Below are 17,593 nucleotides of genomic sequence, written 5' to 3'. Positions count from 1 at the left end.
GTCAGTCAGTAATGTGGAAAATATTAGCTGCAGGAAGCGCACAGGCAATGTTAGGGACTAGCACTTTGCCCCCTGGCTGCACAGCTTCCACAGACTTCAATTTCTCTTTAATTATTATAACTGTGCAGGCTTTAATAGCTACAGACCTCCAAACTTCGTGTGGCCTTCATATTGGCACAACAACAGTGCGTAGAGAGAGTGTGAGTATAGAGCTTAATGGAATGGGTTTCTATGGCCGAGCAGCTGCACTCAAGTCTCACATCGCCAAGTGCAATGCAAAGCGTTGTATGCAGTGGTGAAAAGCTTGCCGCCACTGGACTTTAGAGAAGTGGAGACGTGTTCTCTGGAGTGACAAATCACACTTCTCTGTCTGGCAATCTGATGGACGTGTCTGGGTTTGGCGGTTGCCAGGAGAAAGGTACTTGCCTGACTGCATTGTGCCAAGTGTAATGTTTGGTGTAGGGGGGATTATGGTGTGGGTTTTTTTTCAGGGGTTGGGCTTGGCCCCTTAGTTCCAGTGAAGGGAACGTTTAAGGCATCAGCATACCAAGACATTGTGGACAATTGCATGCTTCCAACATTGTGGCAACAGTTTGGGGATGGCCTCTTTTTGTTCCAACATGACTGTGCACCAGTGCACAAAGCAAGGTCCATAAAGACATGGATGAGCGAGTTTGGGGTGGAGGAACTTGACTGGCCTGCACAGAGTCCTGACCTCAACCCGATAGAACTCCTTTGGGATGAGTTAGAGCAGAGACTGTGAGCCAGGCCTTGTCGTCCAACATCAGTACCTGACCTCACCAATGCACTTCTGGAAGAATGGTCAAACATTCCCATAGACACACTCCTAAACCTTTTGGACGCCTTCCCAGAAGAGTTGAAACTGTTTTAGCTCAACTCAATATTGAACCCTACGGACTAAGACTGGGATACCATTAAAGTTCATGTGCATGTAAAGGCAGGTGTCCCAATACTCCACACTCAGCAGATGGACGGCAGGGTATTTGGTCAGGCAATGGAGAGAACAGCAACGGTGAGACTTCAGGTGATCTCTCGTCCTCTGAGTGAATTGACCATGGCCACTCCCATTTCTCTATTCTGACAGATTCTTTTTACAGCAGATTTACTGTATAGATCTATTTATTTTGACTTGCTCTGTGGGTTCCTACGCTTTAATAATTGTTTGTAATTTTCAAATTGTTTGTGTTTTTGTATTACACTAATCCTTTGATGAAGTCATTTAATTGCATGTAAGCCTTTGTACACTAACTAAAAAATAGTTTCTGTGATATAGCCAGTGTCTAGCTTAAAGCAAACCATGGGATTTTGCCAGAATCTAAATCTCCACTTTTATGTAGTTCTAATTGTGCAGCCCTAGCTCTCAAAATCAGTGTGTGTGCTTCAATTTAATTGTATTCTCTCCCTTTCATAGGGGACATGTCAGGCTAGTGTCAAGCTGCATGGACCCCAGAAGAGCTGAACCGTCTCCTGCCTAAAATCAGGGATGATAAGTGACACTATCTTGGCTGCTGAACTATCAATATCAACTATCAATTACCAAAGATTTTAGTTTGTTTTATGGCAGCTTTTAGTGTCCACTATCAGCACTGAGCTCAGGCAGGGGACAAGATAACATAACAGCCTGATACATCTACTCTAACAGGGAGATGATACAAGTAAATAATAAAAAAACAACAAGTCATTCTTGAAAGGTAAGGCCACACTATTATAACAATCCAAGAGTAAGATTTTAGATTATTATAATGCTCATTGGTGACTAGTTTGTGATATTACCTGAAGAAGCAATATTCTGTATGTATTGAAGAAATCTCTTACAAAAACCCACTGCTGACTGGTTTATTGTCTGCCAGAAATAGGATATATGAAATACTGTACTCTGCATGAATGTAGTTATATTCTTTTTGGTTATTTTTGCTTTCTGCCCTCCTGGGTCTGATATAAAATTGTATCTGATAAACTAGCAATTATGAGTATTTAGTATAAGGAAGGGGCTTAATTACACGTGTGAAGTAATTTTTTTAATGTATTATGCTAAACGGAAAATGAAAAATGGAACTTTGAGGTGACATCAGGCTTTGTTTTAGAATGATGTTTCTGTAATCGTACATGACAAGCTCCACACAATGCAACCCGTAAATCAAATATTGCCATTGTCAGGGCCGCCATACTGTATTATATTTAGGTTCTGAATGTACAAACACACCTGGCTTATCTGTGAGTCTCTCAGCCCAGCCCTAAATTGGGAAGCGATTTGGGGACACTGACGATTTTTCAGGTAAAACAACTCTTTCACCTAAAAGCTAAATCGATGAGTGGCATGTTGTGCTGGAAGCATATGCTTCACTAAGTCTCTTGGGTACATGTAGAGCCAGCTGGCTCTCTTTGCTCAGCAAAATAACTCAGTTTCCATAAAGAGGCCAGTCTGGGGAATGTCTTTTCTCTCCAAACGCAGCCATATTGTGTTAGACATCAGTCACATACAATTTCATGTGCTATTCTGACAGGGCTCTTCAACTGAACTGCTAGACTTAACTTGTTCTTCATGGTTTAAAAATGAAGCTGCTTCTTAGCGCTGACCTTCAGAAATTAGCTTGCAGATCTCTGGCGAGTGGGTGAAGAGAACATTTCAGATATCTATTGCTGATAGCTATAAAGGAATGCTTTTTAAAACATTATTTTATTAGGACGTTATTAGGATGTTTAATTTTTTTTGTGATATCTAAAAATAAGATCTCTGCTTCAGACATCTAGGATAATATGAATGCCTCTGAGTCCCTGGTCTGAAAACGCTTTAGGGGATGTTTAAGTGGCCCATTTGAATAAAACAATCTATTCTAATGTATTGGCATGTATGGATTTCTGTTATATCTGAGCAGAAAATACACAATAGAGATCTGAAATTGCAGCTTTTGGCTGGATTCAAATTATGGGTCTGTAGGGAGTTAAATGGCCTCTGTGTTGCTACACAGAGAAGTAACAAGCAATGGTCCACTTTGGATTTAAATTGGAAAATCGCTTTGATTTGTAACAATATCAAAGTGTGGACACAAAACAGGACAAGTGTTCTGTGAATAAAATTTTCACATACAGTAGACAACTTCAACAGCTATAAATAACTGTACAGGGATGTAGACAGACAGCATGACTACTACTACTATTCAACATTTGTCACTCAGGTCAATGGATTCTGTAATGTACAGTACAAAAATAAATTTTTTTACAAAAGTACCAAATGTTATTTACATTTATTAGTATTACCTTACTGTCTTGCCCAGGGCTTACCAAAGCAGTATGTGAGACCTATCAAAGGCAGAATAAATATTTTCTTCCCTTAGCATTGTGATGGAAAAAAGTTTGTTACCTTGCATCATGGCGACGTATCTACATTCTGCTTCTATAGGCATCAAGAAAAGATCAGTGGGAAACAATATATGTTTGCTGAGCTGTTTAAGTAATATCCATAGAGCCAGCAGGCCATACAGCAGGGATTCCTTGACCACACTGTGAAATATTTGTTTCACTTTGAAGTGTTCAAATCATTGTTTTAAATGTATTAAAAAAATTAGGGATCTTCAGATATCAGTTCAGATACCAGTGTCTATACTTGGCATTTTCACAAGAACTACCAGGGCCACAGTGGTTGCAGCTGCGACTGGGCCCTGGCGCTTCACATCTGTTCTGGAAAAGAAAAATGTATTAGTAATTGTATCAAAAATGTTTTTGGTGCATCCCTAATAAATATATATATCAAAAATCTCAAAAATATATAAAATATCAAAAATCTTTGTATATTTACATAATACTAATACTAATAATAGTATATTGGAGACTCCTTTTTTAAAAGTTCTTGCAGTGCTAGCATTGGTACCACACGTTAATCCTCTTTAAATTGTCTTAATTTACAGGTTTCTATCTTAGCTTACAAAAAAATATATCACTCACCTGTTTGCTCCCTGTACATGTGCATTAACTAGAAACCTACTCATTATCCTTTCACCTTAACTGCAATAAAGAGAAGATAATTGGTCTATTGAGTCAGTCATTTTTTGGGTGACTTTTCTTCTCCATAGCTCAGTGCAAATTAATATATTTTTGCTAATTGTAGTTAATACAAATCTTTTAACCACTTCATGCAATATGTAACATTAGAAAAATAGCATCAGTAATCCAGGGTGTAACTACAGATAATGAGTCCTCATAGCTAAACTTTGATGGGGCCCTCCCGGCAACCTGCCTACTATCATTTGTCCTAAATGTCTAAATCAAGGACAGGTAGCAGAAGAGCTATAAGCATAGACAGTACACAGTGTTGTGGACAGAAGTTGCCAAAGAAGGGAGGTACAGTGCAGGGAATTAACTTTTAACATACATCTTCCGGCTAACCACTCTGTCCTTAATAGATCACCACTAATTTTCATCTTCTCAGATTTCAGTGACTCAGTGTAAATTCTAAGCCCTCCAACGCCTTCAATCAAGTGCTAAAAATGTGGTGTAGTAGTCAATAGAAAAAAAAAAAAGAGTTCAAGCAGCTATAATCATAAAGAGCTAATAATATTTCCTATTATGACATAATTGCTAGTACTCCAGCATACCATTACTTTTTAACCATAATACAAACTACTTAGCCTGTACCACTGTATTGCAAAAAACTGTTGGGAAGGTGGACATATGTTTTTCGAGAGCCGTTTATTAATGACACTTCAGAAAGCACACTTGAGTTGGCAAGTGCCTGTGAATGGTTGTCTAGGCTGTCATTGGACAGCTCAGATCACAGTCACATGTACATAGCCAATCAAAATTGCTTTGTACCTTGTGATAGATGTGAACCAATCACAGCCACACCAATAATTGAAGTATTGTTTTATTTTTGTTTTTTTTGGGGGGCAGGGGCTAAAGCGACACCAATGATTGTGCAATCATTTTTTAAAAGGTAAGGAGAAGGATATCACTGGAGGTAAAAAATGTTCAATAACCCCAGAAAAAGAAGCCTGAGCCTCAACATGGAAAGGATTCTTCCACCCTTCATCAGGGAGACATTCTGGCCGCTGTGGACATCAAAGATGTGTACTTGCATGTTCCTCTCTTTCCAGCACATCACTGCTACCTCCGTTTTACTATAACTGCTTAACATGGCCAGTTTTGTAGCCCTATCGTTTGGGCTGCCATTAGTACCCTGCATGCACACCAATGTTCTGACCCCTGTATTAGCCTTTTTCCACTCACAGGGCATCCCTATAGATATATGTATGGATAATCTCCTCTTGTAGGAACAGTCAGCACAGATCCTGGCCAACAATATGCTTTGGACAGTCCAGACCCTCAAAAATGTTTGATTGGATCCTGAACCTTCAAAAAACAGCACTGAACTGACCCAATGACTAGAGTATGTGGGTCTTACACTAGATACAGCTTAAGGCAGAGTTCTTCTTCTTTAAAAAAAAACTTCTAAATCTCTCATTCAGACATTGCAATCCAGGAGCTGTCCAACCCTAAGATTTTGCATGTGAGTTCTGGAACTCATGGTAGCCTCCTTTCCCAATCCACTCCAGAGCTCTACATCTCAACATTCTGTCATCATGAGACTAATCGGTTAAAACTCTAGACAGACCAATATATAAAAGGAAAGCAGGCATATCAATAACAGAGCCCGATGGTCCAAGAACGCTGTATAGTGGTAGGTGCACCCCAACATTGGGGGGGCAGTGCTAACACGGTTTGGGGTAAATAATCCCTTCCTCAGAGCAAGACCTTCAAGGTCTTGCTGAGGAAGGGGTTGGTTACCCCCAAAGGTCATGATCTTGATGGTCTTGCTCTGAGGAAGTTACCACAAAAAACACAAAAATGCGTTAGCACGGCCCCCCTATGTTGGGGTGCACCTACCGCTATACAGCGTTCTTGGACCATCGGACTCTGTTATTGATATGCCGGGTTTCCTTTAGAAATAACGTGTAGAACCTTTTTACGCTTATTTCATCATTTAGTCAATAAACATACTGCAATAGGAGGTGGCGTCTGCTCTGTGTTTTGTTGCATTTCATCAAGATTCCAGTGGTTGAGAGGGCAGCCCTGTGGTTCCTAGCATTGATGGAGTGATCACCAGTCCCATTGGTTTGTGCCAGCTTGAATCTTGCCCATTTTCCTCTATGCACAAGTTTACTTTAAATAAGCCAATGGATGTTGTTTTACTACTTTAGCTTCAGCTTCTGCCACAGCTGAAATATCAGTTTCGAGGAGTCTAATGCTTTAATTAACCCAGGCATCAGTAGGGAGAAATATTTTTCCTTGCACAGGAAAAGATGAGTTATTATTTGCACATTCATAGGGAAACAGATGAGTCAGTGAACAAAAGACTGACATGGCTGGATGTATTTAGATAACTGTAGCATAACCCAAATGTAAAAGTTATGACTGAGGGATGAAAGTCTCAAGCTGTGTGGGATGTTACCATAACTAGATATCATGTACGTTTCCGACTCTGTGATAGAACAAGTCTGGGAACTGCAGAGCTGAGAAATACTTTGGGGAGAACGCGAGACATGCATTGAGGTATTGTTGGCTTATCTGTCAAGACACCTGGATGGTTCATTAATAGCAAACAGCTCACAACAAAATGAATGTACTCAGGATACAGACACCAAGCATGGATCTTGTCTAACAGTCTTAACATCCGAGTGTACAATATTAATAGGAAGAAAAGAAGAATTGGAGGATTGCCATGGGAGACTGTGCCATTAATTAACTCTGTGCATTGAGGCTGTTTATGCAAAATGAACACTCTCTAGCAAGTATGGGGCAATTATTTACTTACCTGCGTTTTACAGCTGCATACTCTACATTCCAGCATTATAAATGGCCAAAGTGGGACACTTCAGATTGTATTACACAGAATCTTACTTAAACTCTAGCATATTGGAGATCATACAGATGCAATTTGGCAGACGTTAATGCAAATTAACGTGAAGCACGCTTTAAAGTTGATTCCAGGAAAACTGCACATCTCCTGGGTGTTTACTGAAACCTGGAGCTATAATTTCTAGATAGTGAAATCTGCCATTGGGGCACAGCCATAAAATGCAATGATTCTCTAGGGTACCATTGTACTTTTATGAATGGACTTCGTTCTGCGGGAACATTGCATACAACATAGGCTTAGCGGCCCCTTTGCTGTTTACAGAAGGGATGTGGTGTGTTACTATAGGGATAGGATGCAGGGATCGGCATTCTTGTTTTTCCTTATTATTTTAACTAAAAATGAATCCTTCACTTTGGGTCAATCCATCCAAAACTATATTGTTCTAGGTAGATCCTGGTTATATGCCAACAGGGTATACACCACCAACTAGCCTCTTTTATTTCATAAATATTTTTTTTTATTGTACATTACAGAGAATGCAGTTGGATAACGGAACCCATACAAACAGAAAAGAACCTGGCCACACACCAGATTCCACTGGGATAGTTTATTTAAGCTTATACCACATTACTGGTCGCCTCCCCTCCCCCAAGGTCCACCCTTCTATGACGCGTTTCACCCAATCACAGGCTTAAAGGCTTAATCATAGAGATATGATATCTCTATGATTAAGCCCGTGATTGGGTGAAATGCATCAGAGGGGCCTTGGGGGACACACCAGTGATGTGGTACAAGTTTCAATAAACTATCCCAGCTTTTTTTCTGTTTGTATGGGCTCATATTGGAGTGGGGGCATGCTCCCAGTGGCAGGCACCTGTCTCATTCCTTTACTGAGCTGTGGAGGAGCTGTGCTTCTTTTGTGTGTCATCATCGGATAATGGTGCTTTAACCAATGCAAGAAGAGGCGTAAGACCCCCATTCTTGGAGGGGGTAGAGTCAGGAACTCCTTTAGGGAGGTCTTTATAGTAGTGCCTCAAATACAATTCCAAACCAGAAAGAAAATAGTCTCTGCAGCATTCTGCCTATTCAAAACATCACTACTGGCATTTTACTTCACCTGTATCTTCTTGAACTGTTAGTCACATACTGCAGAGCACACCTTATAATGCTACATCTTTACAATAGGTAAACCCTGTTTAATGTATATGTTTTGCTTGCATGTGAGCAGGAAAGCAGCTCAAGTAAAGTAGTATATATTTTACCTTGATTCTAAGGGTTTAAAAAGCAAAGCACATTACTCATCAGGTAATCTCTCAGAAAGTCACATGCATAAGGACAGATTGGACTGCCTCAAGACCTCAATAAATAGATCGATGTGTACAATTCACTTTAACATCTATATTAGACTTCTTTTGTGACTTTTTCTCTGATGTGTATATGGAGGATTAGGTTCCTGTAGCCCCCGGTCGAAGTACAATGGCAGAATTGTAATATTATGAAATTGTCAGATTGTGTATTATATGCCAGCAATAAATCCTGGAAGGTATCCATTAAAACTGGTGAAAAGAAAAATACAATGTAAACATAAGCAGACAATAAGATTACTTTTTTTGTGCAGTTAAAAAAATCAAGACAGATCTCTGGTTGCTATGAATTACAATTGTATAACTGCTTATTGGTTAAATAGGATAGCCATGAACAAGCACACCTTAACAAATGATTCAGGCTTTCTTGTAGTCACACAAAGGGTACACTATACACTCACACCTCTTGTAAACAGCAGTTATTTACAGTCTGGTTGACTGAAGAATGGCCAGCCACATACTTCATTGTAGTGTGCCATACCAACCTACTACCAAACTGTAGCAGCACAAAATGTACTATATCAGGTGGCACTAAAAGGAAATCTGTATTTACAGCTCTTAATCCTTTGGAGCTTCATATTACTACATTGAGAAACCAGGCCACTCTGCAAGGGTGTCTTTTTATATTTTGCTATACTTTCATTATAGATGTTATTTTAGCTGTGTAGAATCTTGTAAATGTAACTGTGATGGTGGTCAGCTACAGGCTTGCTTTTTTTTTGCTTGGTAGGGTATGATGTACCTGGAGGAACGCCGCTTAGTACACAGAGACCTTGCAGCCCGGAATGTGTTGGTAAAATCTCCTAACCATGTAAAGATCACAGACTTTGGACTGGCTCGTCTTTTAGAAGGAGATGAAAAGGAATACAATGCTGATGGGGGAAAAGTGAGTAGCTTTTATATATTTGTTTTAAAAATAAATATTTAATACATGAAAAGGGATTCCAAGAGCACAGTGGGATAGCTAAAGAGACAGCATCACAGAGTTGAATAATTTAACACACAATTTGTTTGATCGAGACTAAGACTTTTAGTAAGCCACTTGATTTAATTTCTGATGGGTAATTAAAGTGGCACTAAACTCAGGAGTTAAATCTTAAAAATGCATTCAAGTACCTTCACTATTAACATAAATGTATTTTATTTGTGTATCACTCAGCTGTAGCTCCTAAAATCATCTCTGACTTTTAGCTGACCCTGTCCTACCTTCTGGAGGGTGGCTACTTTTGTTCCCCATGGTCCCTATGTGTGTTGCAAAGTAGCCACAGCTCCAAGCTCACTCCCGTGATGGGCTACCATCTCAATTCAAATTAGTAAATTAAACGTGAGACTGTAGTCCATCATGGGAGTGATCATGGAGCGGTAGCTACTTTACACCCAGGGACCGCGGGGAACAAACGTAGCCACCCTCCAGAAGGAAGGACAGTGTCACATGAATTCAGATATGATCTGGAGGATCTACAACTGATTGATGCACAAATAGAAATGCAAGATCCTCTTATTTTCTACCTAACATAATTCTATAGAATTGTGAGGGGAAATGTAGCTTTAAATGTAGGCAGGAAAGGATGTCTAAGATTGAAATATGTTTGTCTGCAGGATCATACCAATGGCAACAATTATTGCAAACACCTAGGACACTCAGCAGAAGACCTAGAGGCACGTGTTCTGGGTGCCAGGGTATATCAATTCTCCTGATTCTACCCAAAACTAGCATTTTAGTTGTAGATGGGTTCTGGTAGGTTGGCTCCACTACTGACTTCTTAAATATCTATGGGTCTTTACAGCAAGATCTACCATCCATATTTTTTGGCTCCGTTTCTGCTCACCCTAAAGCTTTGAATATTGCTGCCCACCATAGGATGTTCCCATTCCTTCTGTTGCATTCTTCATTAAATTGAATACCTTAAAAATGTAACAGTGGAACCCCTTTGTGCACAGAAAGTGTGTAGGCCTAGGATTCGAAGCATATAAATGTTAAATAGGAAAGAAATAGGTAGCCTAATTTTTAAGTATTTACTGAAAAAGTGTGGTTATTGGTAATCTGTAGAATGTGATCAAGGTCAGCTTTAATTGATCTGTTTTTAGTAATTTATTTCTTTTTATATTTTTGGCCTGTGAGAACTGAGGGTTGTGATATTTGAGTCTAAAATTATGGTATAGAATTATAAAAACTTATGTAGTGGCAATTGGTTTATTTACCCCGTAGACAATACCCTGAAGTATGCTATGGGCTGCAACACATGGCAAATTGCTCTTTGCCCTATTTATTAATTGTCAATGATACAAGATCCATGGATTCCAGTCTTTAAAATTTAGAGGATCTTGTATAATTAGTGGTTTTTTTTAACTTTATTTATTGTTCCGCATAGTATTTAACAGTAGTTATCATGTCTTCCTTTTGTTTTAGATGTTTCTAATTTTACAACTACATGAATTAGTGTTTTGTACCTGAACCTATTGCTCATTGTAATCAAACAGAGATGCACATGCTGTCCTAATTATTATAATAGTCTAGTTGGAGGACTAGTCTGATGAAAAACACTTTTTTTTAAATAAATACCAGACTTTCTTTCAGTTACTGCATTCCATCTGTATAGACGTACTATCTTCTTCTTCTATATTTAGATGCCGGTGAAGTGGATGGCCCTGGAATGTATTCACTACAGGAAGTTCACCCATCAGAGTGATGTCTGGAGTTATGGCAAGTGTTCTTGCTAAATCATCTTAAATCGTCTTATGGCACATGATAACTAGTGATTTCTGCTAGGTTGCAAGATTCAGAGTAGGTTGTATTTCATTTTAGAACAAGCAGTAGATGAAGAACACTTGATATGAGTTAAAATATAATACCTTCAACAAGTGTACTGTACTTGTACTGTTAGCTACGAGAAGAACATTTTTCAGTGCATTTGTGAGCATAAAATGCTAATGCAGGAGTGAAGACTGTCCATCCTAATTCACAAATATCTATTTATTATAGTCCACCAAATAAAGCATTAAAGAAATAAACCATTTGATTTAAGAAATGTCACATTTTAAAGGTTGCTTGGGCTTAATCCCCGTACCAGATCCAGGTAATCCTTTACATACTAAATATAAAGAGAGTGATTTAAATTATGGTTGCTCCAACACAGCCTCTTAGTGCCACTTGTACCATTTAATAAGCAGATGGTTTGGTAGGCGTTGGTAGCCCAGCTGTATAGATCAAGTGGTACAAAGGTCCAGCCTGATGTCTTTTGTTGCTGCTGCATGTCAGGACTTACTATTGGATGCTTTGATCCAACAGGGAATTAAAAACATTGAACATTTTTAGGAGGGTCACATTAATACCACTATATTGATGGTAGTTTTCTTTTTACTCAAATAGAAAAATACATGCATGCAAAACCACCAATAACAGGGTAATATTACACCTCTCTAACGATGATCTATTACTTTCAGGGGTCACTATATGGGAGCTGATGACCTTTGGAGGAAAGCCTTATGATGGAATTCCAACTCGAGAAATCCCTGATCTCCTAGAGAAAGGAGAGAGGCTTCCTCAGCCACCCGTCTGCACCATTGATGTCTACATGGTTATGGTGAAGTGTAAGTCAATGTTCTATTAGGACAATTATTTTAATGATTTATACTGATGGTAAAAATAAATCTATGTTTAGTGGTAGCAGGGCTCTTTTTATTCAGCACAAGCATTATGGAATATAGCCAACACTATAAAATAGTCAGTGTACTCCTTGCACACATTTCAAAGCTAATTATTTTATCTTCTCAAGGACTTCTGTGGTAGGAGAGTAGAGGAAGCGTGCACTATGTATCCAATTAATACTCCAATGTGCATTAAATGACTAAAAGTTAAAGTTATTATTATTTTTAGTGCTTTGTGAAAACAATCTTATTTCACAATATGAATTAACTATCTGCTAAATCTGCAAAGGAGCTCATGTATAAATGTTGCATATAGCTGGGAAAATCTGTCCGCACAACATTTTGGCCATTAGATGGAACTCAGGAGCATAAGAAGTTCCTATCAGCACACAGCTGGGTGGAACGTTTATACATCAGCCCCTAAATGTTATTTGCTATCATTTCAGCTTGCATTGGCTCTCATTGCTGGACATAATGATTGTTACAGCAAATAAAGATCATTATAGCCTATATATATATATATATATATACATACACATACACACACTATAACGCAGGGATATTGATGAGAAACATACGATTGCTCTCACTATATATGCTGTCTTTGAAATAGGCTGATTGATGAGCGACTCAAGCTTTCTCCTAGTGATATTCTTATGACTATTTAATCATCTTCTTTTTTGACATCTGTGTTATAAGTTTACAGTCTGTGATTTCAATTTGCGTGGGAAAAATTAGATGTGTTAACTAGCCTCACTTCCTACAACCCCATCTGATGATGTGACAGTAATCATGGGAGGAAAGACATGTTATTATATTAGGAATTAAATGTATCGATACTCTCTATAGACACTGTGTATTTCTAGACCTCTATGTTTAAGCTGGAACATTGTCACCTAAATTATACCTTTTACTAAAGCAACTTGTAATTAAAAAGTCAGTGACATCATTGAATCAGGAGTCACTCTGTGCACTAGTGCCTCATGCCTCATTAATGCCATAATGGCAGCCTGTAAGCTGTATATAAAAGCAAATGATACATCAGATTTAACCATAATGACCTTTAAGCCATGTAGTTGTTACCTGTGCTGGAAATCAATCCAGAATAGGCAGAGCTGTCAACAAACATTGAGCTTGGTGAACGTAATCCCAATGTCATATATGACTAAAACATCTTTCAATTAAGTGGAAGCAAAAAATACTATTTAGTTTTTCCTTGGGCATTCTTTGCAAAGTGAATTTTCACCACATTCACTAAGCTAACTAGAGAACATTCCCTTGCAAAGTGAACAGCCTAGCTGCATTTAGTACATCAACCTTTCTTTGTGCGTCTAAATGGAAATAACATAGCAAAGTCCTTTTTGAATGCTGTTTTTCATGCATGATGGAGCTTAATGCTATGTGATATTCAGTATTGAAGTGGTTACTAAACTGACAAAGGTTGAGGGCGTCATAAATATCCAGCAGTCCCTATAGAATCAAAACATGCATATTTTATTATTTACTTTATTAAAAGAGGATTATTTATACAATCCCACATAGGTCAAAGTGAAGTGCATATAAACAAGCAGCAATCTACCAAGCAGCCCCAAAAATCCTATAGGACACATGGTAAATTGACATGCATTACCCCTGCCTGGCTGTCTAATGCCGAGTTCACCCTGCATCATACACAGATGTAGCAATCCAATATAAATGTACGCAGACATAATGCGTATGTGTCCTACATTGTAATTAGAAAACAGCAAGTCACTTGTTTCTTGAAGTGTGTCTCTCCAGTCTATTCTTTTCATTACAAGCAAAATCTCCCTGGAGCTTTGTGCTTCATTTAAGTGCGATTAACCGCCCCCATCCCTGTGAGACGTCCCTGTTCCCTATCTGGTTTATCCTGAAAGGCCACTGCATAACGACACTACAATCCTGTGACGACGAATGAACCTGTTATTAATAAGAGACTTTGGGCTCATTGTGTTTTCAGGACGAAAATTCTGAGTCTTGCAATGCCCCCTGCTGACTCCAGCAGATCCCAACGAGCTACACATTTATTTATTGTGACAGTAGACAGCCACAACAAAAGCGTATCTTGTCCTGAAAAAGAGGCTTTGTGCATTATTTAACCTAACTAATGACATTCAAGTTTTTAGAATCTACTGAATGCAGTATAGTAATGTATTGGGTCCTTACAGCAATGTTTTATAAGCAATATCAAAAGTATATGCAAACCCAACCACAACAGTCTCATTTAAGCCTTAACATGTTAATGTAATTTGAAAAGTAATTTCCAATATATCCAAGTCTGCAACGTACATAAAAATAACTTGCAATTCTGTAATGAAGGTCGATGATCAGGCACTTCCTGTTTTGGGTGACAGCACTGTCCCAGACTCCCTCCCGGTTGTTCTCAGTTATTGTCAATCTTTACATTAGCTTCCAGTGGAAACTACATGTGAGAATAAAGTTGCTGTTTATGATACACAATGTTTTAGATAATGTAAAGTGCATCTATGGCGATAATACAAAATTACATATATTTGCAGTCTGTCACTGTCATTAACGTAACTGTTTTTGTCCACCACCCCTCCTTCCCCATAACATAGCTTTATTACTTGTTGATCGTGCCAGAAGTAATTAGTCTACTTCTTTTAACAGACCAAGCTGTCCAGAAAAAGAGGCAATTAGAGGGTTGAGATAAATCATTTAACACCGATAGGAGTGCTTACAATGTTCAACTTATATTCATCTAACTAATTTATTTTTCCCAAAAGAAAAACTGTTTCTGTAAATGCTTAAAAAGTTTTAGTTGGAGTTCATCTTCAATTTACTAAAGTAATTTACTAAATCATTTTCAACGTACGTAAAGTTCATCTAAATCTACTAGTTCATCTGCAACTATCCTCACAGGTTTGCAATGCTGCTGCCCAAGAGTGGCTACATTGCCCTTCCAAAGATACAGTGGAGGAGTAAGGGTAGCCACCTTAAGACAGGGGGTATGTTACTGACCCAATTACCAGGTGAAAATAAAGGCAAAAGGAGATAATGTAGCCACTGCATCTAAGGGCTAGTTAGCTATAGATTACATTTTGGTTCTTAGGTGTAGATATGCTTTAATGTAATGTAGAAAGAGTTCACAAGTACTTAAACTGCAATTCTTTGTGGCACATTATACTTTTCCATGTTCAGCCATAATTGTGAAAACTGATGCAGCCAGAACAGACTAGAATAGAAACAGAATAGATGTTTAACAAAAGACTGATAAAGTCAGCCTCTGCTGTTATCTTGGACTGGCAGGAGTTATACTATTATAGAAAAAGATGGAAAACTTCTTTAAAGAAAACTTATAGTCAGAATAATATTTAAACACTTGTATGCTATAATAGAAGTCTGAAGGTGCATGCCCAATAGTTGAGCTTTCAAATGTAATACCCAGGGAGCCCTGAATACTGGAGCACTCTATAATGAAAATCTAGACCCGCTCATCAGGAGTGTCTGTCTTTCATTTAATATATTAGCCCATGGTTGAGATGTGTGTTAGGGAAAGTGATTAAAGTATGTCTAATGTCTCAATCTCTGTTTTTTTAAGTTCTGGGTAAAGTGGGTTATAGTTAATTTCATTTTGTTTTATTTTGCAGTCTGTGTGTGTCTGGTGAGGTTTTTCCCCACCTCCTGGAGACACGACATGAAATGAGAAGCAAAATGTACCTCTAGATATACATTAAAATTAACAGAGGATTAATGTAGTGCCCAATGTGCAACTCTACCCTAGACAAGGGCCTAGTTTGTGTAAATTTCCAATTGTTATCATTTTTTTTTATTGTAGTCATTTACATAACACTGTCCATTTTGTTCCCAGGAAAAAACAATGAACCATTTACATTCTGTGCCTTCAAAAGGAGCTTACAAACTTTTCACCTTGCCATAGGTTGACACACGCACACCTTATGTGGAAGCCAATTACTTACCATGTTTTTGGATCAGCCCACACACACACACACAGAACATATTAACTTTATGGAGATTGCTTGCTTGGTGGAGATCAAAGGTACAAATTACTTAGCCACAATGGAATTATTGAAGCACAGTTATAAACTGCAACACTAATAGTATTAGAACAAAATGTTGGGTGCAGGGTAGAAACCAGGGTGATGCTGACAAAAGACTGGCAGTTGAACTTGCACAGTGTGAACCCACCAAACTGTAAATCAGCTCTTGATTATTCTGCAGAGAAAGACATTCTTTTCATTTAATGATCACGGTGTTGTTTTTCCACTCACGACCTAAATGGCCAGCTATAAGTAGGTAGACTGTGCGCACAAGAGTTAAATCCCTGTGAGCTTCACTGCAAACACTTTGAAATGCTCTGTACTTTATCTTTTTTGCGTAAGCACAGAAAGGACATGCACCAGTAAACAGGGGGCTTGAACGAAAGAGAGAGAGGGAGGCAGGGACATGATATATATGGTTTTCTGTAATGCTTTGTTCTAGAGAGAGACACGTATTTCACCTTGGCACAAATAACTAACTTCTCCTCTGCCAGAGGGCCCAACAAAGCATTGCAAAATGACTTTACCCTTTTCCTGCCATAGGAGACAGCAAGCTAGTCCCTTATAGCATTTTACAGGCAGTTTATTAGTTAGACCACTGATTGGATAAAAAGCGTGTGTGGTATTTATTAACACAGGCGCCAAGGAAATTTGTGGTATTTATTAACACAGGCGCCAAGGAAAAAAAGGAGGAGTTTCTCATACCAGCCAATCGAATTTATCATATTTCTAAGTCAGGGTAAAAAATAAAAACCATTTGCATACTTTGGCTACACTAATACAATTGAATTAGCTTTAATTTATATTAATAAACCCCAGCTTGCTATGGCTGTTTTATTTAGTTGAATTGGTATGTGGGAGGTTGTATTTATTCTGTTCTAACGCAAAATAATCTATATTATGCTGACTGAGCAGCAGGGGAGATAAAACGTGCGAATATTTGAGAAATGTAGCAAGCAAGAAGATCAAAATATCTTATTAAATGTAAACAAGGAGGTGTTAGAGTAAATCAAAAGACAGGATTATGGCGAAAAAACAGACCTTTATGGTATTTTGGAGAAGCTTTAGCAAAGAACTGCTTTGGTTATACAAAGTGCAGTCACCTATGGTAACCAATAATCATTCATCCTGTTACATTCTGACTCTCCTAATTTCATAAAACTAGGAACTTTGTTATTGTAGGGTGACTATACTGCAAATTATCGCTGCTCTTTTAACATGTTCATTAAAGTAAAACTCTCAAATCAGAACAATTTACACTGAGCTTATGATGACATTTAGTGGCTTAGTGCCCATTTAGAGGACAGGGCTGTGGTAATGCATGTTATGTACATTGCAGCGCTGTGGTACCATTCATTGTGAATGGTGTGGCAGTACAATGTGCTAGCAGAAATGCTGCAGATTTGGTCAAGGGGCAAGGGACATTAATGAGCATGCATCAAATGCACCGTAGTGGACTACCCTAAAATGATAGTAGAGACAGAAATATACAGTAGGCAGCCAAGGTATGTAGCAACTTTTACTATAAAAGTCTGGCTCTGCCCCCTCCAGACTCTAAAAGCTAAAATGTTTGGTCAAAAAGACCACCCATCAATTAACTAGCCAATAGGGAAGGCATGAAGTCAGGAAAGGAGAAGAGAGATGTCAACTTCATTATATATATATAT

General features: G+C 38.4%; 1 protein-coding gene across 1 annotated transcript in view; it reads left to right on the top strand.

Annotated features, from left to right (window-relative positions):
- The window catches only part of ERBB4 (erb-b2 receptor tyrosine kinase 4), a 160,522-nt gene that overhangs the window by 104,906 nt on the left and 38,023 nt on the right, over positions 1 to 17,593 (top strand). The window contains exons 8-10 of the mRNA XM_018563608.1: positions 8,969 to 9,124; positions 10,867 to 10,942; positions 11,683 to 11,829. Of these exons, the coding sequence (XP_018419110.1) occupies positions 8,969 to 9,124; positions 10,867 to 10,942; positions 11,683 to 11,829 (379 nt within the window). The remainder of the gene's footprint in view (positions 1 to 8,968; positions 9,125 to 10,866; positions 10,943 to 11,682; positions 11,830 to 17,593) is intronic.

This window comes from Nanorana parkeri, unplaced genomic scaffold (genome assembly GCF_000935625.1).
Source record: "Nanorana parkeri isolate BGI_ZX_2015 unplaced genomic scaffold, ASM93562v1 scaffold680, whole genome shotgun sequence".
NCBI classification, from domain to species: domain Eukaryota; kingdom Metazoa; phylum Chordata; class Amphibia; order Anura; family Dicroglossidae; genus Nanorana; species Nanorana parkeri.
Note: the sequence above shows the minus strand (reverse complement) of the source record. Positions and strands in the feature narration are given on the sequence as shown.